The 22,536-nt window shown below is 47.9% G+C and overlaps 1 protein-coding gene across 1 annotated transcript in view; it reads left to right on the top strand.

Moving 5' to 3' along the window:
- The first annotated feature begins 394 nt into the window (after window positions 1-394).
- The window catches only part of LOC308058042 (uncharacterized protein), a 30,388-nt gene continuing 8,246 nt past the window's right edge, over window positions 395-22,536 (top strand). Inside the window, exons 1-2 of the mRNA XM_080412054.1 lie at window positions 395-3,445; window positions 22,251-22,365. Of these exons, the coding sequence (XP_080268180.1) occupies window positions 22,360-22,365 (6 nt within the window). The 5' untranslated portion in view covers window positions 395-3,445; window positions 22,251-22,359. The remainder of the gene's footprint in view (window positions 3,446-22,250; window positions 22,366-22,536) is intronic.

Raw genomic sequence — 22,536 nt, 5'->3', positions numbered from 1 at the left:
ATGGTTTCCCTCTGCGTGTGTTTCTGTGCAGGCATGTGCATGGAACATAGGTGTGTCCCTGTGCCATAAGTGGGACTGATGGCAGCTTTTCATTTCATTCCAACTCAAAAGTAAAGAAAGACCGTACCTGCAAAAGAATTCAAACAGCCGTCTTTGTTTCCCAAAGCGAGCATAGAAGTGTGAGGGAGCGGTTTACAGGTTCAGAACTTCAGCCAGCTCTGGATGGTAAACCCTCAGGAGAGGAAAGAGAAGCCCCACTTTTTTAACTACAGCTCTGCTTCCCTTAATGTGTCTTCTTGTTAGATTGTGTCAGCAATCAGATTAAAAGCACATGATTCAATTGTGCTTGTTTATGAAGATATTTGAGGGTTATTTACTGTCTTAATTCCTCTTACGAAGTGAGGCACACTGTTGCCCTGTGGGCAGTACAATGTTGTGGCTGGTAATTTTCCTTTTCTTCCCTAGTGTACGGATGCATTTATGAAGGCAACTGTTGGGTCTTATTGGTGCCGCACAAGAAACCAACGTGTGAAACCCAGACATTCACTGTTAGAAACAGGAAGAAGCTATGGGCCCTTGCTTCAGATTCTGCAAAAGATGTACCAAGGCTGAGGAAAGTGGCAAAAAGGGAAGAAATGCCGTAGCATAACTTTGGGATGGCAGGTGAGGTTTCCATCAGTGTTCCTCAAATGTAGCAGCCTCATTTTGTTTGCGGATGTGGTGTTGAACTCAAACTGCGAGACTAGTTTCCTTTATTGCAGGTGATACTATAGCGCACGTACCTTTCATGTCCCAAGTGAAGTTGCCAAGGCTCTAGTTAAACTTCTGCAGAACCCTCTCAAATTTTCCTTAGTGCGTGATTTCCTTCAGCAGTCAAGTCCAGGTCTGTGGCATACAATAACCCCTACCCCATTTGGGATCTGGATGTGGCTGATTTTTAATTTAGACTTATCTGCTGTTAGAGATTTTCTTTTTTTGGTCCGAATAGGGAAATGCTGATTGTGTGCATTCTTTTGCTTTTTCATAGTGTTGTTCCATGTTTAGTCATTTGTTCCTTACAAAAATAATGTATGGGTGTCTATGAAGCTGGAGGTGTTTACGTTCTTGTGGCTGAATGTAGCAGTGGAGCTATCTTGCTGTATTTAAATCAAGAGCAGCATAATGTAACTTCACTTAAAATCTGGTCTTGGTAGGCAGATCCTACCCTGATAAGCATTTAAAAAAAAAATACATTCAAATCTGTGACGAGGTATAGGTGGAGCACCTGAACTGGTGCAAGGCCGCAATTCTCTCGCTGGTATCCACACATTGCGGAACTGTTGCCATCATGACCTTGAAATAGTGAGCCATTAATGTTAACTACTAGCAGCTTGTGAACCTAACAGTCAAGGTAGAAAATAATTTCCCACTGCCACCTTTTTTTAATTTTCTTTTATGTTTTAAAGTTTCTGATTTGATACTTTCTGATGTATTTGAAACCTGTGTCATATCCCGTGTAGTTTGTGACACGTGTGTGGCAGGTGGGACTTTTCTGCTTGGAGAGGTGGTGAGATGGAGAGTGGAGAATGGTTTTATGGCACAAGTGTAAAAATATAAAAAGGGATTAAGAGGCTTGTGTACCTTGCTGCCAGTTCAGTGGCATGAGAATTCCTGTAATGACAAATTCCTTCTGGCTCTGAAGGAATGAACATGCCAACCTGCTGAGTTTCCACCCAGAGCAACACTAGCAACGGATGTCGTTCCCAAATGGTGAGGTGGTTGTAAGCTTCATCAGTAGTAGAAACTGTGGAGAAAGTCACAAATCATCTGCCGTTCTGCAAGTCAAGTGCTTGGCTCTTTTGTCACTAGTGTTGATTTAAGGGTACATTGCTTATAAATCGCACTTGACCTTTGTAATTCTTCCTACTGCTAAGTTCTCGGTGCCATAAGAGAACCATTGTGCTGTGAAGGCCCTGTAAACATACGGCAATGTTTGTGTTTATCCATTTTGCCTTCTCTTAGATGATGTTATTTTGTAATTTGAAACCTTAGTGGCAGGATTTGGGGCTTTATCCTGATCAGCCATCTAAGGGCCAGCTCTCGCTGCAGCTGCAGCGTAAGTATTCAGGTAGTTTGAGCACCAAATGAAACTTCCACTTGGCTGTCATTTTGGCTTTTCCCTTCCTCTTACTTTTTATATTTTAATAAAGAGTTTTAAGTATTTGGCTTCCTTACAGAAAAAAAAAAAAGCTATCCTTGTCCTGTTATGATAGACCCCTAATCTGGAGGCCAGAAAGCTGAGACCACCAGGAAGATGTTGAGAGGAAGGGGAAGAATGTTAGAGCCATGAGTTGGGTGTTCTTCAGCTGGCCAGATCTGAGGAGGTGGAAAAGGTGCCTCCCAGGTAGCTACAGGGAAGCACAGGAGAGTAGCTGGGAGCCAGAAGTGTGGTGTGGGCATACGGAAGTGCTACGCTGTGGTGTGTCAGGCAAATTATTTTCAGGAAGTTTCACATTTGTTGTCATTTCCCAAGCTCCTGAGGTGCAGGAATGCTGGAGGCAAGAAGCTGCCAGCATCAATTACGTGGAGAAAGAACACTTCTATCTCCATTTTACTTTCCTCACTTCTGTGTTGCGCTGGCAGGGCAGTAAAGACCCGGACCCGGACCCGGACCCTGACCCTGACCCTGTGAGTACGCAGGCAGCTTGTGCGGCCAGTGCCGGTGCGGTTCTGGCACAGAGGATCAAGCGCTTCATGCTTCAGAGCTGTCAGGCTGACACTCTTCAGCACTCAATGAAGCTCTAAATTACAGCTAGAGGAAGACAGAAATTTTGCTTCAGAGCTTGATAATGTTGTTCTGATCCATCCTTTTGCTTGTTCAGTGGCTACAGAAGGGAGCCACTGCCTTGGTAGGAGCATCCATTGAGTTCTTCCTGTGTGATATTAGAGAATCATTGTGTCTGTCTATGCATGAGATCATTACAGTAGGTGTTTTGAAGATGTTCATGCGTGGTACATAAAACCTTTGCCAGTAAAATAGTAAATCCACGCAGTGGGGTCTAAAGCACACAGATCCAGTGCAATCCTCCAAAGAGCTTTGAAAGTCTCTCCCCGAGGGTACAGACCTGGCTGTTGGTGATTCTGTTGACCTGCCTTTTATAGCAGGTTGCTTGGAGAAGTTGCTATGACACAAGTCGTCTTCTGGGGGCCGAATGCTGCAAATGGTAGGGTGTTTAAGGAAGCAAATGAATAACCTTCAGACTTGGTTTTATTCTTTTAACAGATTGTACACAAATGTAGTAGCCTGAGTAGGCTGCTTTTAGCAGGGGAACGTGACCTGACTGCCTGACTGCACAGGAGGCAAGGAACTCTCTTCTTCTCACTGACCAGGAGCCCTCAGTTTCAAGGCAGATCTGAAGAGGAATATTTGACCCGTGGGAAATGCAACTTCAGATACGTAACTCAGGTGGGACCGCCGTGTGTGCCCTGTGATAGGAGCCGTGCATCCCAACCGTGAACGTAGAGACTGGGCCCGGTTTTTAGCTTGGTTCAATATGAACTCTGCTGACTGATTCTGTGATCAAGTGCAGGCAAGTCTGCCCCCTGAGAGGATGTTGTCATGGGTGGAAGGGTTGAAGTGCAGTGACTGCGTCAACAAACAGGTGGTTTGAAAAGTCTTTTGGGAAGGATCTGGTACGCTGGTGTAATGCCTTTTCCCTTTACAAAGGTGTCCAGTAAACACAAGTGTTCCTGCATGTGTCCAGTAGCGCAGAGACCTCTGTACTTTCTTTGGACTGATTGTTGTGTAAGATCTGGGGGTTTTTGGACAGCTCTGAAAATTGTTCAAAAGGTATCTTGCATGTTGCGTGAAATGGGTCATCACGTCCATAAACCTCTAGCCTGTAAAGAAGAGCCGTGGAAGTAAGGAGATTTTCTTTTTTTTCTCTTTTTATTGTTACTGGGAGGAAAAGCAGTGATTAACTATTGACCTGTGATAGCCCAGATGCAGGCTGTGCAGTGCATTTGAGGTGGATCACTCCTGTACTGCCAAGACTGAGCCCAGACTCCTCAATGCTTTGCACACTGGCAGTGGAAGTCCTTGTGCAACTGTGGGTACTGGCTTTCTGTGCTGTAGCGTGAAAAATACAAAGCACTGGGGTTAAGGTTTGCAGAGAAGTGGGAAAAAGTTGATTCTTTTGTGCTAGGAAGAGAATGTCCTGTAGTTTTCAAACTTTGAATGTCTCCACTTGGAATTTAAAAGCTGCTTTTAACTCTGCTGCTATGTTTCAGTGGGCGGGAAGGTGTCTTGCAGTTACAGATGATCCGTTCCCTTAAGAAGGATCTTTGCCTTCTGAGTTGAGCTTTCTTGGCTTTACATGAAAAGTGCCTCAAGCTGTATGATTTCAGATGGCAGTGAGGGAATTACATCTCCATGGGGATTTAGAGACAAATCCAGAAGTATGTTGCCTTATCGTTTCAGTATATGAACTTTTCTAAACAGGATTTGCTGGGTTTTGAGCAAGAGACCCACTTCCCACGTGCCTACATAAACCCCCTTTTCTCAGACAGACACATGCATTGTGGTTTGTGATGCAATACTGACTTGATTCGTAAGCCGTACTGTGCTGTGCTCTTCTGGGCTTGTCGTAGTCCTTTGAAATGCAGCCCTGCGCATCAAAGGAGCAAGCTGTGTGATCTGCTTTCCCCCACAACATAGAGCAATGTAACTGTCGTAAGTACAGGCAGAACAAAACTAGTTGAGGGATTTGTGGGCTGCTGTTCGAATCATGGTGGGCCAGAAATCAGCCCATGCTTACTAATAAGTTTAATTGTCCTACGCCACCTGAGGGGCAGGACAGTGTCAGGGCATTTTCCCAGGGAATAAAACTGGACATGTCTGATTCTCTCCGAGGGTCCCCTATGTAAAAAAAAAACATCCTTCAGCACCATCTGGGTGCTTGGTGTTCTCAAAAGGACCCAAAGGGATGAAGTTCACTCCTGCTGCCTGCGTGACAGCAGGAATTATGTCTGCAGCTGTGCTTCTGCGCACTTCGAAACTGCCTCTGTTTCTTTGCTTGGTCAACCAGAAAAAAAAACCAAAAAACCTACGCTGAGTTGGCAACAGTGTCTTGCTGTCCTCTCTGAAGGAAGTAAATTACCATCATCTCGCAGCTTGTCAAATGTGCACCAAGTGTGAAGAAGAACATGACGTGCACTGTCCTAAGCTCTCAGCAGGTCAGGTTTTGCTGTCCTCTGGAAACTGTCTAGCTCTTCAGTTTTTCTCCACAAAGGACACATTGTTTGGAGTAGTGATGAGGTGGCCCCCCAAATGCCCCAGCTTTGTTTCTAAACGCTACTAAAGTATTTTGCCTCCTGAAGAGACTGTGTTCCTCATGAGGAACGGTTACTTCTCAATAAAGTGACCCCCTTTCCATCTAAAGGGATGGAGCTTGAGACTGTGGAGGTGGAGGTGCTTGGTGAGGGAGGCAGTCAGGCAGGGCCAGTCTGGGGTGCCCAGCTGCGCAGGGCAGTGACGGCACCCGTGTGCCTGGCGAACGCTTCTCTCGCGGTGTTGCAGGGAGAAGGTGTGAGGGTGCTGGGAGAGAGCCGGCGCCCCTGGGAATGACAGCAGCTAAAGGTGAGGGCTGGCTGCGTGGGCAGCAAAGGGTGAGCCAGCCATTCCCTTTGCAAATGCAGTGGAGAGGGAGGGAGCCCCTCCATCAGCGCAGCAACGTCTGCTGGGGCAGGGCCGGAGGCACCGACACCCAGGGCAGGGCTGGCAGGGGGTCTGAGAGAGCCACTCCGCCACCCCCTTGCTTACTGACCCTGTGGGGAAATCGCTTCGGGAGCAGCGATTAAAAAGTGCATGCAAAGTTTTTAGGTCCAATTGGAACACTGAGAAGGGGTTCGGGGCCTTTCTCAGAGCGCCGCACGTTGCATAGTCATGTGTCATACACAGGTTTGGTGACTGGTTTCTCGCTTCTAATGCAAACGCGTACGCATCCTCAGTAGCACTGCTGAAGTGTTTTACGGACTACGCATGCTCCCCAAGCGGGATTTTGGCCTCTTTGGGGCAGAACTATTTCAGTTAGAGGTCACCATCTCCCACTACCACAATTATCTTTGTCCTATTTTAAACTCATTTTCTGTTGATGTCAGTGGATCCCAAGACCTTGTGTTCTCTTGCAGCCAGAACTTTCCTCATTGGAAGTCTTCTTCCTGCGCAACTTAGATAACGGTGCTCTTTCCACTACCTGGTCTTTGTTTATCACCCCTGCCAAGGCTGCCTCCCTTGATGAGAAGTCCCTTCATTTGTAAATACTCTAGAGAGTGGGCCAGCTCGGTGAAGGTGTCACCTCGACAGAGGGGAAGGTGGAGGGTCAGATCTCTGCATGTGGCAGGGGCTGCATTAACCCTCATCTCCCGCTGCGTGAATGACCGCAGGCAGAGGCACTGTGCAAGGAACATCAAGCCTTTAATGAATTAAGACAGACAGATCTGGTAGAGGGCTGGGGTTGCAGTGGGCAGGTGCAGGTCACACGTCAGAGGGATCTGTGCTCCACACCTTCTCTATCAATATATCAACTGTGACTGGCGCGGTGTGGAGCACTTTGTCTCCTGGTGTTCCTCAGGGTTCTGGCTTGCTTGGTGGGCACGTAGTCGCTATTGGATGCCCTCTGCTTGCTGCTGACCCCTGCTCCCCACTACAGCCCACCGCCGTGGCATCCCTGTCCGGCTTCCCCTCCCAGAGGGTTTTGGAGCTTTTTGCCACCGGGCACACCACCATCTTCTTCCTCTTCTTGGGTGGCATGCTGCCCCATGGGGACGTCTCTGGCATCCTGAGGGTGTCAGCCAATGTGGGGCACTTGGCCTGTTTGCCAGCAGCCTTGCCTGATCTGGGCACCACCCGGCAGGAGGAGATGCCTGGTGGTGGTGGCAAGCGGGTCAAAATGACCCAGGGCTGCCTCCGCAGCACCTTCTCCACCAGTTGGGACATGCAGGGTGGATGATGTAGGGGTGCAGTCGGGGGCTGGCCAGGGGACTCTTCAGCAGGATCTGCTGAGGACTCTCTGGGAGACCCTGGTGGGGACCCTCTGAGCATCCCTTCAAGGGGCTCTCCTCTGAAGTGTCCATAGGACCCTCCTGAGAGGGCTCCATGGGACTCTCTGGCAGCCGGGTGGGGAAGACCGCTGCCAGCCCACCCTGCTTGCCTTTGGCGTCCAGCAAGGGGGATGTTGCCACCCTCTGCCAGGAGGGGTTGGTGTCCTCCTGCATTGCAGCCACCACTTGGTCCTTGGGACAGTCGCCCTCCATCATGCACTCCAAGAGGTCAGGGATCCTGTTGAGGGTGGTGGTCAAGACAGGGACATCAGGGACACCACAGTCAGTGTTCTTGCTGTCCCCCAGCCCTGCCACCAGTGATTGCTCCTTGGAGCAGCCACCCTTTGCCACGTACTCTGAGAGCTCCGGGAGCTTGTTGAGGAGGGTGGTCAAGCAGGAGCCGCTGAAAACTTCAAGGAGCTCCAGGATGCTGTCAAGCCAGGTGAGCAGGTCACTGCTGTCCATGGTGGCCGAATGCTCATGGTGGCCGAATGCTCATCCTGAAACTGCAGTTTGTCCTCTGCCAGCTCAGGAGAGGCCTCGTTGAAGGCATCTGGCCCCAGCTTGGGCAGGTCCAGGAGATTCTCTGGGCTTGGCGGGGTGGTCACCACTTCTGAAAAAGCAAACGAAGCCAAGCCACCCCCAGGGTGATGCAAGCCTTCCTTGGTGCAGGTCACCCCCTATGGGCTCTGCCACGCTGCAGACCTCACCTTGGTGCTTGGTCCTGCTTCTGCCAGAGAGCATATCCAGGGCGGGCTGGCAGGGGGTGGCAGCAGGGATGCCATCCTCACTGGCCACCACGTCGTTGTTAAAGGCCTCCAACAGCTTCTGGGCGCTGCCAGGATGGGTGCAGAGCACAGGGGGGACCTGCACGCAGTGCTGAGCCGCAGGGTGTTGGGGTGGCAGGGGCCCAGCATGGGCAGGGACGTTCAGCACAGTGCAGCCCGTAGGGTAGAGGGGCTGCCCCTGGCCCACGTCCCATGGGCCCAGCCCCACTGGCTGGTGGGGCACAAGTGTCCCCATCACCACTTGCTGTCCCTGCCCATAGGCAGAGGGACAAGGAGCAGGCAGAGGGGGCAGCCGCACAGCGCTGGGGAGCTGCAGCACGTGTGGCAGCTGCACAACCTGCCCCGAGTCCCCCAGGGGCCCCTGCACCCCCTGCCAGGTTGCCTGCGCGGGCTGATGGGTGACAGTGTGGAGCTGGGAAGGCCAAACGGTGATCAGCAGCCCTGGGACAGAGGGCAGCACACCAGCAGTGACCGATGGCGGCATGGTCAGGGTGGTGAAGCTTGTGCCAGGCACCTCTGATGCTGTCGGCAGCTGGAGGGGGAACCTCTCTGTTGGCAGAAGCGAAGGGGGGTGATGGGGTGAGATGCTGGCCGGCACAGCTGGTTGGGGGTTACCCGGAGGGCAGGAGCACCACGAGGAGCGTGCTGCTCTATGCCGTGGCAGTTGGCCAGCGTGGCGTTTGTTGGGGCAAACAGTGTTCTGGGGTTCCATCTCCATGGCGATCATTCCGCCAGCACCTGGGTCAGCCAGCGTTGTGACAGTTTGACTTTTAATGACAGAACAACTTCCCATCTCAATGGTTTCCCATCCTGCTGATGCTTTCCTGCCCTCAGCGCTGATTTCCCACCCCCACCATAGTTTCCCATCACAACTGTTTTTTGGTTTGGGAGTTGAGTTTCATGTGAAAGGGGAGTTTTCACCTAATTTCTGTTGATGTCAGTGGATCCCAAGACCTGGTCAGCTTGTATTCTCTTGCAGCCAGAACTTCCCTCATCTGAAGGCTTCTTTCTGCCTTCTTTCAGCCAGGGCAGGGCTGGGAGGGAGTTTGAGAGAGCCACTCCTCCACTGCCTTGCTTAGGGACCCTGTGGGGAAATTGCTTTGGGGTGGGGGCAATTTGAGAAAACTGGGACCTCAGAGAAGCATAGTATTACAGGAAGCTTTTTAGGGTAAGAGACAGCTGTCGCTTTCAGGATGGCTGGCATTCACCATCCTAAATGTGTGTTGTCACGGCTCCCTAAGCAACGCAGCCTGCAACCTCAGCACGTGCTGACAGGAGTAACGGGGGCTGGAGCGGAGTGGAGACCCCGCGGCCAGGCTCTGTTATGCTCCTGCAGGAAGGGGAACTTGACGGTACCACAGAGCTGATGAGATGTCCACTGCCATGATTTTCCCTTTTATAACAAATTCTACCAGGGACGAGCAATGACAGAAAAGGCAGGAATATGGTTACACCAGTACTTCACAGTCCCTTGAACTTGTTGTAGTTCCAGCGTACTGGATGGATTGTGCCCAGATTCTTTCTTTTCCAGTGAGTCTGGTGGAAGAGAGGCAGCTCCTGCAACCCACCAGACTCCTTGGAATTTAACTTCTCGTGCTGGCCCTTGGCACTTTGACTCTGGGACTTCCAGTCCCAACTTGATTAGTGTTGCCCAAATGTTTTTCATTGCATCTGTAACGCTTTCTGGCCCTTCTGCCCTGCTGAGGATGCCATCAATGTATCGATACACTGTGGGGCCAGGTGGAATGGTGATCTGTGCTAGGACTGTGGCCGGAGCATTGTGAGCGATAGTGGGGCAGTGTTTGTATCCTTGCAGAAAACTGTTTGAAAACATACTGAGTCCCGCTCCAGGCAAAGGCAAACTGGGCTTTTTCTTGTGCGTGGAGCAGAATCACGAGGAATGTATCCCTAACATGTAAAGCATCTAAAGCTAACCTAACATCTATGTTAACCCTAACGTCCCCCCAAAATCACTGGGTAGCTAGGTTACTGACAACGAAAGGAGAGGAAACAGCACTGTGAGAATGAAAATACCCCACTAAGTCTTTTTGTCTTTTTGTCCCACAAATTTTTTTGTCTACCTATACAACAGAAGTGTTCTTTCGTGTTAAAGTCAGAGTATGTTCTGATTTGAACTGCCCCACTAAATGGTTTTATGCTGTAAAGGTTTACTAAGAAATAATTGTTAGTGTTCTTCTTGGTTATGCACCCACATCTTATAATGAAAAAATTAGATGATAACGTCTTTGCTGTGCTACACTGGTCTATAACTGAGAGTTAGGTTGTGTTTTCATTTTAAGCATTCTCAAAAAAGTACGGATAATTACAGCTTTTACTAACAGCACTGCGGCAAATGTGAATTCACTGGTGGGCTTTTAAGCCTCACCTCGGCATGTTTGATGTAGGAACAAACATTACAAGTACTCTAGTATTTTTGCCAATGCTTTCCTGCACAAATTGTATTAAAAGCATAGATTCTTCCGGTCTTCCATGCAGAAAGTATGGTGAGAATAAATCTGATATTAAAATGACTTCTTCAGATGTCAGAGGTTTATTTAGAAATGTCCACTACCTGTATTTTTTCTTATTTACTTGCAGTGGGTCATAACAACCTGCAGAGAAGATATGCAAAGTACGTCATCCCTATTATTTCCATTCCTGGGTTATGATAGCATTTGGCACAGAATTTTAGATCAGTTGCAAAAAGTAATGCTGGGCCACACATATACAGATTGATCCATGATCCCAGGTAGCTGTATGGGATTTGGTAATTTTCTTTAACAAGTAAAGGAAAACTGCATGTATTATGGAAATGAGAATTTAGTGAGACAAAGGGCAGGTCCAGTTCCTTTTTCACTAATACACAGAGATGTTCTAACATATCAAACGAAAAGAATTTCTAAAGAAGTAGACCTTTCTGAGCTGGAGAAGAGGTAGATGAAATAGAAAAGATAGATCTAAAATCTGCAGCAATATATTGCCTCTAAAGGAAGATGTGTTGGGGTTTTTTTCTTTCATGGAAACAAATGAACAATTACTGTGCGATTCTCCAAACTGGAAATTTGCAAAAAGCTGTGTAGCGTGGTTTTCAGTAGTATAAAAAGCAAAAGCTCTTTAGGGTTTCAAGTACCTCTTTGCAACAGCTGTTAAAAATATGCAAACATGCAGATTGTTCCATTGTATGAAAACACCTTCATTTACTACTTATTTGTTATACAGGGAGTAAACTAGCAGTGACAACCGTTGGAAAGTTTTAGATGAATAAAAAAATCCTCCAAACCAGGAAAAATACTGTGCTATCAGGTAGCTGCAGCTTTGCTGTGTGAGCTTATTATTCACGTAGAGACTTTTTCTAAATGTGTCACTTAAGGCAGGGATGGCTTCTAATTCTAAAAAGCCATTTGCCTAGAGCAGTCGCTCATGTGCCACATACAGGATTTTTATGCTAACACTATTAAAAAATTTCCCTAGAAAATTATCCACCTCCTTCAAGTAAATACAACCGATGTCCCTAACTGTCTCAGTTTCCTATTCCACCATAGGTTGCTGTATTTCAAAGACAAAGTTAACCAACGGCTGGTTACTAACCGAGGGCTCAAACCAATTTTTGCAGCAGTCAGGTAGAGAGTTGCCATTTAGTCTGGACCCACTGAAGTGCCAATGTAAATATAAACAAAATAAGGTATATCAAACTTTAGGTTCTCTAGCAAAACAACGGAAAGGATATGAAGAGCTACGTCTTGTCTACTGTCTGTTCCCCATTTGTGTGGTGATCGGCTCCCTGGAAAACAAGAGGCTGGGCTGGTCCTGGCTGTGCCCATGAATATGCCAACTGAGTGCTAGGTGGTAGCAAGGAGAGCACTAGAGAAAAGCACAGACACATTGACCCAGCACCGCCGTTCTCATGTTCTTCATGCCTTTGAGGCCTGTTACCCTAAGGCTTAACCCTTAGACTTAATCCTATCTTAAGACTTAACCTTAAGACCCCTGAGACTTAAACTTAAGAAGTAAAGCTGAAACTTAAAGTTTTTAACACTAAGAATTGACCCTAGGTCTTAAATTTAAGACTTAATATTAAGACGTAACCCTAAGATTTAACCTTAAAACTTAACCCTGAGACCTAACCCTAAGACTTAACATTAAGACTTAACCTTAAAACTTAACCCTAAGACTGAACCATAAGACTTAACCTTAAGACATAACCCTGAGACTTAACCCTAAGACTTAACCCTAAGACTTCACCTTAAGACTTAACTGTAAGTTTTAACCTTAAAAATCAACCCTAAGACTCAACATTAAGACTTAACCCTAAGACTTAACCCTAGGACTTAACACTAAGACTTAACCCTGAGACTTAGCCTTAAGAAGTAACCCTGAAACTTAACTTTAAAACTTTAACACTAAAACTTAAATTTAAGACTTAACCCTGAGATTTAACCTTATAAGACTTATCCCTAAGACTTTAACCCTAGGACTTAAATTTAAGACTTCACCCTAAGACTTAATCCTAAAAGTTAACCTTAAGACTTAACCCAAAGACATAACCCTGATACTTAACGTTTAGACTTCACCTTAAAACTTAACCCTAAGACTTAACCCTGAGACTTAATCTTAAAGATTTTAACCCTAAGAATTAACCCTAGGTCTTAAATTTAAGACTTAACCCTAAGACTTAAACTTAAAACTTAACCCTATGATTTAACCATAAGACTTAACCCTAAGACTTAAACATAAGACTTAACCCTAAGACATAACCCTGAGACTTAACCCTAAGACTGAACCCTAAGACTAAACCCTAAGACTTAACCTTAAGACTTAACCCTGAGATTAACCTTGAGACTTAACCCTAAGACTTATCCCCAAGACTTAAAATTAAGACTTAAACTTATTACTTAACCATAAGACTTAACCCTGAGATTAAATCTTAAGACTTTAACCCTAAGACTTAATATTAATACTTAACCTTAAGACAACACCCTAAGACTTAACCCTAAGACATAAACCTAAGATGTAACCTTAAAGACTTAACTATAAGTCTTATCCTTAAGACTTAACCCTAAGACATAACTCCAAGACTTAATCTTAAGTCTTAACCGTAAGACTTAACCCTAAGACTCATCCTTAAGACTTAACCCTAAGACTTAAACTTAAGACTTAACCCTAAGAATTAACCCTAAGACTTAAACCTTAAGATTTAACCTTAAGTCTTAACCCTAAGACATATGCCCTATAGAATAGGTTTTGTATTTGATGTTTTTTATATAAGTATTGCACCAATGACATGAATGAGAGTGGTATAAAAGCAGGAACCGTCCAATACACGAGGGCTGAGAAATGAAGATGCAGACAAGTGAAGTGGTTGGGGTTGGATTTATATGAAGCTTCTACAGAGGGGAAAAAATAGTTTCTTGTTGGAAGAAGGGTTCGCTGGGGTCAAGAAGACGCTCAATATGAGTTACGCATCTTGCTCAACTTTATTAGTTTCTAACACTACTTATATAGAACTGATACACATGCATATTCGTAAAGCAGAAATAGAATTGGTTAGTAGTCTCTAAACGCGCGTGGTTCTCACACCCCTAATTATCATGACTAAAATAAGCATTCTATCCATGTAGCTAATTGTGTTGCTGTGCTTCAGCCTTGTCGTTTGTTACTCCCTATTTTCCCATACCGCTCCCTCTCTTTCTTGGCCCTGCACCTGCTTTCCCAGCAGCTGTAGCTTGTTACAGCCACGGCCTGTTGGCACAACATAATTACTTGGTCTCAGGATTCAAGAATAGCTCAAGGCTACCTTTCTTGTTAACTTCAGCACAGCAACTTCAGCACAATTCTGATTACAGGCCTATTCTAATACCAGGCCTGGATTGTGCAGATCTTCAGAGATTCTAAGGCCACGCTTCTGCAGCCATTCTTCTACAGTTTCTCTTTTAGTTGCTATCTAGATTGAAGAGTATTAGTAATGTCCAGCTGTTGATTTCTGTCTGTGTTTTGAGGATTCTGAGGGGCCTGCCTGTTCCTCAAAGTTCATGTCAGACGGTGACCTTAAGCTTTCCCTTCTCTTTTATGATATGTAGCCACACTCCAGCAGTACCGTCAATCATTTTAATCTGTGACTTGCTTTGTATTCTTACTACCAAAATAACAGGCTCCTTTTGAAGACTGTGTGTGTATATATATATATATATATGAGCTATCCAGAATTTTGTAAACCTAATCTATCAGTATAAAGGCAGTTGTTATTCTAAAACGAGCTCAGTAAGAAGACTACAAGAGGATGTGATTCAACATACTCTTAAAGTGTATCTCAAAAGAGCTTTCAGATATTTGTATTCATTTAATTGTACTTGTATAGTGAAGAAACAGAAGAAAGAACAATCTAACACAAAGTCCTGCCTTCAGTCACCAGAGTAATATTTGCAGTCAAACTATGGCTCTTAGATCACAACAGATTTCTTTGGGTTTTGTTAGAAAAAAATACCCGATTGCAGTGTGTGCTTGTGTATTGTTCAAGGAAGAACAATACCTGAGCCTTTTTTATGTGTTAGGAAACAGAAATCCTCATGAACAGCTGCTGATAGTCGAAGGTGCTCAGCTGAGAAAGATGATGAGAGGTTCATCTTCTGCGCAGATGCCTGCTGGTGGCAGGCAAAATTTCATACCTTTGGGTTCAATCTAAAGACAGGTCTAATTGTATAATAAAATAAGTTAAAGGTGTATTTCATGTTCTTAGAAATTTCTTCATGCTCATTTAACTGTTTTGTTAGGGCATGGTTGGACAACTGCAGCAGGAGCTTGCTGATGCACCTAAAAAGCAATCTATGCCAGAAGCTTCACTTGAAGTTACTACACGCTACCACAGTGACCTGGAGAGAGACAAGCTGCACTTGCAAAAGGAGTTGGAAAGAAAGTTGAAAACTAATGTCCTTAATGTCTGTAACTATATGAAGAAATCTGACTGTAGCTGTTGAAAGTAGGAGCGAATGTTGTACTTTTGCACCACGTTTTGCAGTGTTCTTATGAAAACTGAAGTATAGAGGGAACCAGAGGAGCTTTGCAGGAAAGCTGTAGGGTGATTTTGTGTGTGCGTGGACACGTCATCTTGTTCCCCAAAGTTGCAACCTCATCCTGTCACTTCTAGAGTATTCCTTCTTCCCATCAGCTCCAGCTTCTGTTCTTGGTTATGGTTCCTAAGGTGTGTTTTACGCTCCACATCAACCTTGGCCATAGGTCTTGGATGGGTGGAGGAGAGCTTAGGCCTGTTTCTGTGTGAGTTACTGCATTCTCCTGCGCTCTTGTCTTTTCCGGCCACCTTACTTTTTCTTCTGCCACTGTTGCTTTCACAGATGCAGAAGCAGAACATGCTGGCTCTGACATCCAAGGACTTGCACAGCACGTGGGAGGAGCACTTGAAGTCACGATCCCACCTTGGAAGAGCGCGTTGCTCATCTTGACGAGGAAAAGGCTGAACTGTTGGAACAGGTGAGCCCAGAAAATTCTCCGGGCACCGAGGCAATACCCAGGAGAACCACATGCACCTTCTGGTCAGGTTCTTACATATCATTGCTTTCTGTTATCCCTGCCATTCAGGCTGCGAGTACCTTATCGTCTGGGGGTCACGGAGGAAGCAAATAAAAGCTAGATGGGTATCTTTGTGTAAGTTCTGGAGTGGCTCTGTTGGGAAGAGTTCCCAGTTACTCCCTCTCGGAAGAGAGGGGAGTAACGCCACCGTCACTCGGAACAACTCTGTGCAGTTGGCCTTGCCCAAGGTCACCCCCTGAAGCCTGTCTCGGGCACGAGTTGAGCAGGAGGCAGGTGGGGGTTTGCTTTTCGGAATGGTGTCTTTGCTTCCCAGGGCACAATGCAGTGTGAGGTGATGCAGAAAAAATGAATGCAGTAACTTATTGCTTACTAGTAGCTGACTCAGTCCATCTTTCCCTTGTCATGGAGACCCAGAAGCAGAGTTCCCAGAAGTGCTTTTGAGGTTGCTCTGGGTGATAGATTCTAGTTTTTAGTTTTGCATCCTTTCTGGCTAATAATAAACAAATAGTGGCCGTTGTGCCCATAACACTATATCCACAGGACCCATCAGCACCCTCTTACCTTCAAAGCCTGAAACTGAATTTCAGCCCAGCCAGCTACCAAGTCCCTGCCAACTAAAACTGGGTAATCACGGGGGGGTTTAATACCATTCTGAAACATTTAATATTGCACAGGAACTGTAGAGTCTCCTGGTCTTGGCTGGGGAGTGACCTGAAAAAAACCCAAGTTTTTGTGGCTGAGCATGCGTGCACTTGAAAAAACACTGGAGAGGAAATACTTCCTCCTGGAAAGAGCAGAGATTGATTGTGTTTACTGTGTATTGCCATCTTGTAAATAAAATCCTGCCTTTCTTCTAATGTCTGGAAAAAAACAAATACACTCAATTAAAAAATGCATTTTGCTCTCCATTCCCCCATTAAATGGTCCGACTGATTACAGAGCTACTCTTGAAATGGCTGCTGCTCATAGCCATTTCCCAAAACTCATAGAATTCGGGTTTTGCAACCTGAATGTACTTGGCTGTGTTTTCAGCAAAAGTCTTTTTTCTGTCTTTTTAAAATTATTATTATTATTATTATAGCTCTTCCTTCTAGAGATCATGTCTGCAATAACGGAATGCTGCTAATACACTGAGGATCAGCTAAGGAAAGTGACTGTACATCAGCCACTTTGGTCGGCGAGAACACTGCCAGAGCGAAGAGGCTTCATAAAGCTGTGAAGGCTCATTCCAGAAAGGAAAAGGAAGGTTCTAGGAGCTGTACCATTATTAGCGATGAAGAAAAAGAAGGTATTTCAAAGGGCTGAATCTCCTTCCTAAAAAGTGGTACCAGATTCCTGTCCTGTTGTAATCAGTATTTTCAGCGCTAATCACAGTGAAGTGTGTCCCTCTCTCTGATTGAGGTTTTCTTTGCCATCTCTCCCATGTTTCACAAATTCATTGGCAAGAGACAGTTTCTAATAGGAAGTAGTGTGCTGGCAAGGTGTTCCATGAGTCAAACCATCTAGGGTATACTGGACTGTGACATCACCCCACAACCATATGGTACTTATAGCAAGGTTTCACCACGCTGAACTACTTAGTGCCATCACCGCAGCAGTAGAATAGGAGGATGGTTCCCAACTTATCTATACCAAAGGCATGACCTGTCTTTAGATTTCTGGACGTTTCCATACCCTCAGTGCGCGTTTCTGTTCTTTTGTGGCAGTGCCAGCTCGGCCACGTTTACTGGAAAGTAACTTTCTGACCCTGTCCTGGCAAGGCAGGTAACTAGATGATGCCTACAGCCCCCCCCCAGCCCCCCTCCCGCTATATTAACCCTTGCTGTTCGTTCCTTTGGCATCCATTTGCCCAGGGCTAACGATGGCACACAAGCAGGACTGCTCAACAAACTAGGAGGCGAATTGCTCGCAGAGCTGTTTTGGCCATAACTCCCTGACGAGATGCCCTTGCCCTGAACGACAAGCGCTTTCCCAGTTTGAGCCATTTTCTTTTAAAACCAACTCGCCCGAGCCGCCCCGCGAGCTCGCAGCGCGGGCCCCGCCGGGGCCAGCGGGGAGCTGCTGCTGCCCGGTACGCCGGCACCCCCCGGGCTTCCCGACAGCGGCCCGAGTGCTCTGCGGGGGGCGCAGCGCCGCCGCCACCCGCCGGGCCTCTCGCTGCCCCCGGCCCCGCTCGGCAGCGCCGCGGCCGGGCACCGCGCGGGAGCCGCCGGGCACCGCGGGGCAGGAAGTGACGTCACTCGCGCTGGACACGCGCCGGAGCAGACCCCGCCCCCGCCAGCAGAGCCCGCCGGCCGTTTAACCGCCGCGCTCGCCGCTGAGGGAGGCGCTGTCCGCCGCTGCCGCGCTGAGGAGCAGCCTGTGCGCTCGGCTTCCCGCCCTCTGGTGGTTCGCTCTGTAGACAGCGGTACCGGGCCGCTGCCCGGGGCCCCGATCCCCCGATCCCCCTGCCCGGGGGCCCCCCGATCCCCCGATCCCCCTGCCCCGGGGGCCCCCCGATCCCATTGCCCCGGGGGCTCCCCGATCCCCCGATCCCCCTGCCCCGGGGGGACCCCCGATCCCCCGGCCCTGCCCGGGGCCTGCCGCAGCCCGCCGCGTGCCTCCCGCCGTCTCTTCCCTGAGGCGGGACCGTGCCGCGGGATGAAGAGGTTTTTCGGGTTCGGGAGGAAGAAGAAGGGGCGGCCGGCAGCGTCCGGCAGCTCCGCCAAGCCCTTCCCCACCGGTGCCTACGAGCTCCGGCTGAAGGACCTGGGCAAGCTGCACCGTGCGGCCGCCCGTGGCGACCTGGGTCAGGTGCGGCAGAGACTGAAGAAATGCGGCATCGACGAGCGGGACGCGGCGGAGCGGTAAGCGGCGGGGGGCAGCAGCGCCGGGCGGTGCTGGGGCGGGGTGTGGGGGGGTTGCGGGCAGCGCCGGCACCCGCAGGTGCAGCTCAAGGGCGCTGGGAGCGAACGGCAGCATCGCTGCGGGGAGCCTCAGCCTGGGCGGGGAGCCAGGGCTGTGCTGCCAGGAGCCCTTGGAGTCGGCCGAGCATCCCCCGTCTTGCCCCGGCCCCCTCCGTGCCCTCGTTCCCGGGGGTGTTGCCTTGCCTGGGGGCGCAGGAGCGGCAGGGGGCCGGCAGCAGCCTGGCCAGGGCGGGTTGCAGAAGGAGCCTCAGGGCCATTCTCCAGGCAGGCTTGGAAGGCAGAGTGCATGCACCTCGGAGGCCTCAGCGTGCGGGGTTAGTAGTTGAGCTGAGCAAGCTGCACTGCCTCAGCTGGGAGTAAAAGAGGGGTAAGCACTGCGTTTAGGAAAGGGTGAATGTGCTGTGTATTGGTGCTGTGTGGACGGTTGCCCGATGTGCCTTTTGTGACTCTGATGTTGCAGCCAAAGCAACATCAGTCTGATTTTAGGTGGCAGTTACTTTGCTGTTTGCTCTGTGGCCTTGGTACAGCTAATTAGTGCCTTGGTTTGGAAGATCTGGGCAGTGCCATGCAGAGGAAGCTGCTGCTTCTGGCAGGTGTTAGGATGTGTGCTTTTGAGTCAAGCACAGCAAGTACTTGGCAGTTATATCTTAGGGAGAAGCCCTGGGCTGCAGCACAGCTCCTCATGGTCCGCTGTAAGCATAAGGGAATCAGCTGAAGGTTTTGGGTCTTGGATGTGTCGAGCTGTTAATGCCTTTTCTGAAAAGACTGAGTCAAAACATCCATGACATTCAGAGGAGATGCTGGTTTAATCAGAGTACTTCAGCATCCTGGGCTGTCTTTTCTGAAGACTGGACTTTTGCCAGCCAGCTAGCTTATTGCCCTGAAAACACCTGAAACTGTCTAGATTTGTAGGAAGGCAATGAAGAGTGCAGTCAGTCAGCACGTGGGCTGTGTGCCTGAGTGTTGCCAGCCAGTACTTGTTTATGCAGCTGGAGGTGGGGGATGCCATTTAAGGTGGCTTGAGTGCACTTTTGTGCATAATTGAGCTGCCAGAGTCAAGGTGCCCGATGGCATTTATGGAAATAGTTCGGAATGTTTCTCTCTTTTTCTTCTTACTGCTTACTGATTCAGTCAGCAGTGAGTCACCAGCTCTTAGCAGACCCTGGTATGAAATTTCGCTAGTTTTTGCGTTTCAAGTTCATCTTGTCTAGAAAGCTTTTTTTCCTCTGAAGGGTTTCCTTCTGTGTGCCAGGCAATTATCAGTGTTATAACAGGACAAATACAGTCACAAACTGTAAAAAACAAGCCGGGGGTGGGGGGGGAGACGGAGGGAAGAAAGAAAAGGCAGCATACTATGATGAGCACTGTGGTGGTTTTGCCATGATAATGCCCAGTGCTGAACAGCGAGGCTGAGAGCAATTCGGTGGACAGAGCCTGCCTACTTGCTGCAGCCACTGCCCTCTGTACCAGCCATGGGGGTTGCAAGGCCACCTGTGCCCTCTTAGTGCTTGTGGGGGTGATGTGTGTTGTGAGTGACCACCAGATGCAGTTGTGTTTCAGGGCTTCGTGTTGGAAGACTTGGTATCATTGGAAACAGAGGTGAAGAATAGGAAATAATGCAAAGTAACGGCAAAAATGTGTGCATTGGTTGTATGAATATCTCAGTTTTGCTGCTCAGGATTTCCAAAAGCAAAATCCTGCACCAGGAACATGGCAAGGATCACACCAACAGGTTCCTTCCATAAAGTGGGTCCTGTAGCCCATACGACCTCCCGAAAGTGTGCTTGATACAGCATCAGTTAGGAGCAGGCAGCTTTCAGAGGTGGTCTAGCAAAACCTTCAGCCTCACTGACAGAGATGGGCAAAAGTCAGCACAGAGTTGGAAGCACTGTAGGCACAATGCCAGCTAGTCATCATCCTGGGTCAGAGCTCATCGCTAAGGGAGATTTACCCTGTCAGCTGCCTGTCAGACTGAACTCCAGCACTTTCATTGCTTGGCTTGTAGCTGCTGGGTTGTCGGCTCAAGGGCCATTCAAAGTGCGTACTGCCAACCTGCTGTTTCCCAGTGGGGTTGTTTCGTGGCTGCTCAGCATCAGCAGTTCTCCTCTACTCTATAGGTGATCAGCGTAGCAGCAACAGGAGCAGGAACAGAATCTGGGCAGTGTCCCCAGGGCTGGGTGGCAGAAGAACTTCGGTGTTACTGGAGGCCTCTTGCAGGGACAGGCAACCCTGAACACTGATGTTCTCTGCCAGCCTGTTCCCCGAAGTGGATCTTCTGTGGAGCACAGCAGGCCTTGCTCCAAGCAGAGCCGTCTCCTGTTGACAGACTGAGAGGCTTGGTTGAGGAGGACAGCAACAAGTCCACAAGTTTTCTGAAGGCTTTTCTGTTTGCAGAGCTGATAGTGACTACTTCACGTCTGTCATGCTTCCTAGTGGTTGGTAGTAGCAGCTTTCAGAGGACTGTGGACTCCTTCATAACCAGTCCTGGTTAGCTTTCAGATAATCTCAGCCAGTCATTTCTTCAGAGATGAAGAATCCTGCATGTTTCCATGGAAATTTCTCAAAAAGTGGTGGTAGTTGCTCTTGAGCTACTCCTCTGTCAGTGCTCCAGTCTGTTCCCTGTCTGTAGCAAGACATTACAAATTCTTTGAAGTTTTCTGTATTTCTCTCATCCTCATCTTTGTTGCAGTGGAGGAGGATGTCAGCTGCCCTGTAACAAGTATCTGCATTACAGATTACTGTGTTTCTGCATCACCTGCCACTGCATTTGTGTACCTCTCCCTTTCCATTCCCACTTAGCCAGGGAGCTGTTGTGCTCCGGTCTCAGCAAGGTACCAAAACAATTGCAAGGCTAGTTGAGCTTTCCTAAATACAGAGAAGGACCTACCTGCAGCGATGTGGTTCAGAGCCAGTGCTGGTGTTCCCCTCAGTTCTTGAGGAACTGTGGGATTGTTACTGCATCACCTTCAAGGGAGGAAGGTCCCAGCTGTTTTCTAGCTTGTCTTCTGCTCTGTTGGGACAGGTGTCCTGCAGAGCAGCAGGTGCTTTGCCTTTGCACAGCGTGAAGCTTGTGCTGATTTGTGCCTCTGATTTAGGGGGAAACACATGCAAGGACTTTCTGGGCAATTTCTTTCAATATAAGTAGGCTGGTTAATTGACATCAGACCTAAGATGTTCTGTGGTTTGAAGGAGGGGTTTTTTTGGGTGGTTTTTTGTGGGTTTTTTTTTTCCTCTGGCAAGGCTTTAACTTGAAGAAAAGAGTTTCATTTTCTTATGCTGGTCATGTATTATGGAAACACAGTATTCCCTCCCTGGAGAGGACTTCCTCTGTAGTAGGCTTATTATGACTATTGTAGTTATACATATCTGAAGGATCAGGTATTACTTCCCTGTACTCAGGATTACAGTGTTCTGTCTGGTTTGCTGCATGTGATGGGGGGCACTTTGGTGCAAGTGAGTACTTGGTTTTGTTGCAGTAGTAAGCAACCTAGAGAAAAAGCAGAAATCCTCAAAGTGCAGGGAAATGCTAATACTCTTTATATAAAGCCCATCTACATCTCTGATACTTCTGGCACATGAATAATTATAGAACTTAGAGGGTTGCTTGCCATGGTTCTCAGATTCCCAAGCTTTTTTGCTGTGCCACGGGTGTAGTCCTGCTGGAGGCAGTGACCAATGCTTGGGCACAGGAATCTGTGCAGATTAAGTTCTAGAGTGAAGGAAATGGCAGCTTACTAAGCAGATGCTGTGGAGGGGTTTTGCTGGCCAGTCTCGGGTGTTTGGTGCGCAACTGCTGTTACTGGTAACAGAATGAGAAATCATTTCTTAAGCTTGCTTTGTGCAAAGTGAAACTTGTGGTTGTATCAATTTATCAGAGCCTGAAATTATTTCTCTAGTTGTCTGTTTGTGCTAATTTAATATGTTTAATTTTTAGGACACCTCTGCATCTTGCTTCTGCGAATGGCCATGTGAGTGTTGTTACATATCTCGTAGAAAACAAGTGTAAACTAAATCTTACTGACAGTGATAACAGATCGCCGCTGATGAAGGTATGTGGAATATGTTATGCTCTTTCAAGTGGGGCTTGTCAACTGTGCATTAAATGAGAGGTGGCTGGTAGGATTCTTTACACAGCTCTGCGTAGAAGCATGCATCTGGTAATCAGCGTGGAATAGGCATATGTTAGCTCAGCTTTGAAGGTGCTCTTATTTTCCAGCATT

Source organism: Falco punctatus, assembly GCF_963210335.1.
Source record: "Falco punctatus genome assembly, contig: scaffold_23, whole genome shotgun sequence".
NCBI lineage: Eukaryota > Metazoa > Chordata > Aves > Falconiformes > Falconidae > Falco > Falco punctatus.
The sequence above is the reverse complement of the archived record's forward strand: the minus strand, read 5'-3'. Positions and strand labels throughout refer to the sequence as shown.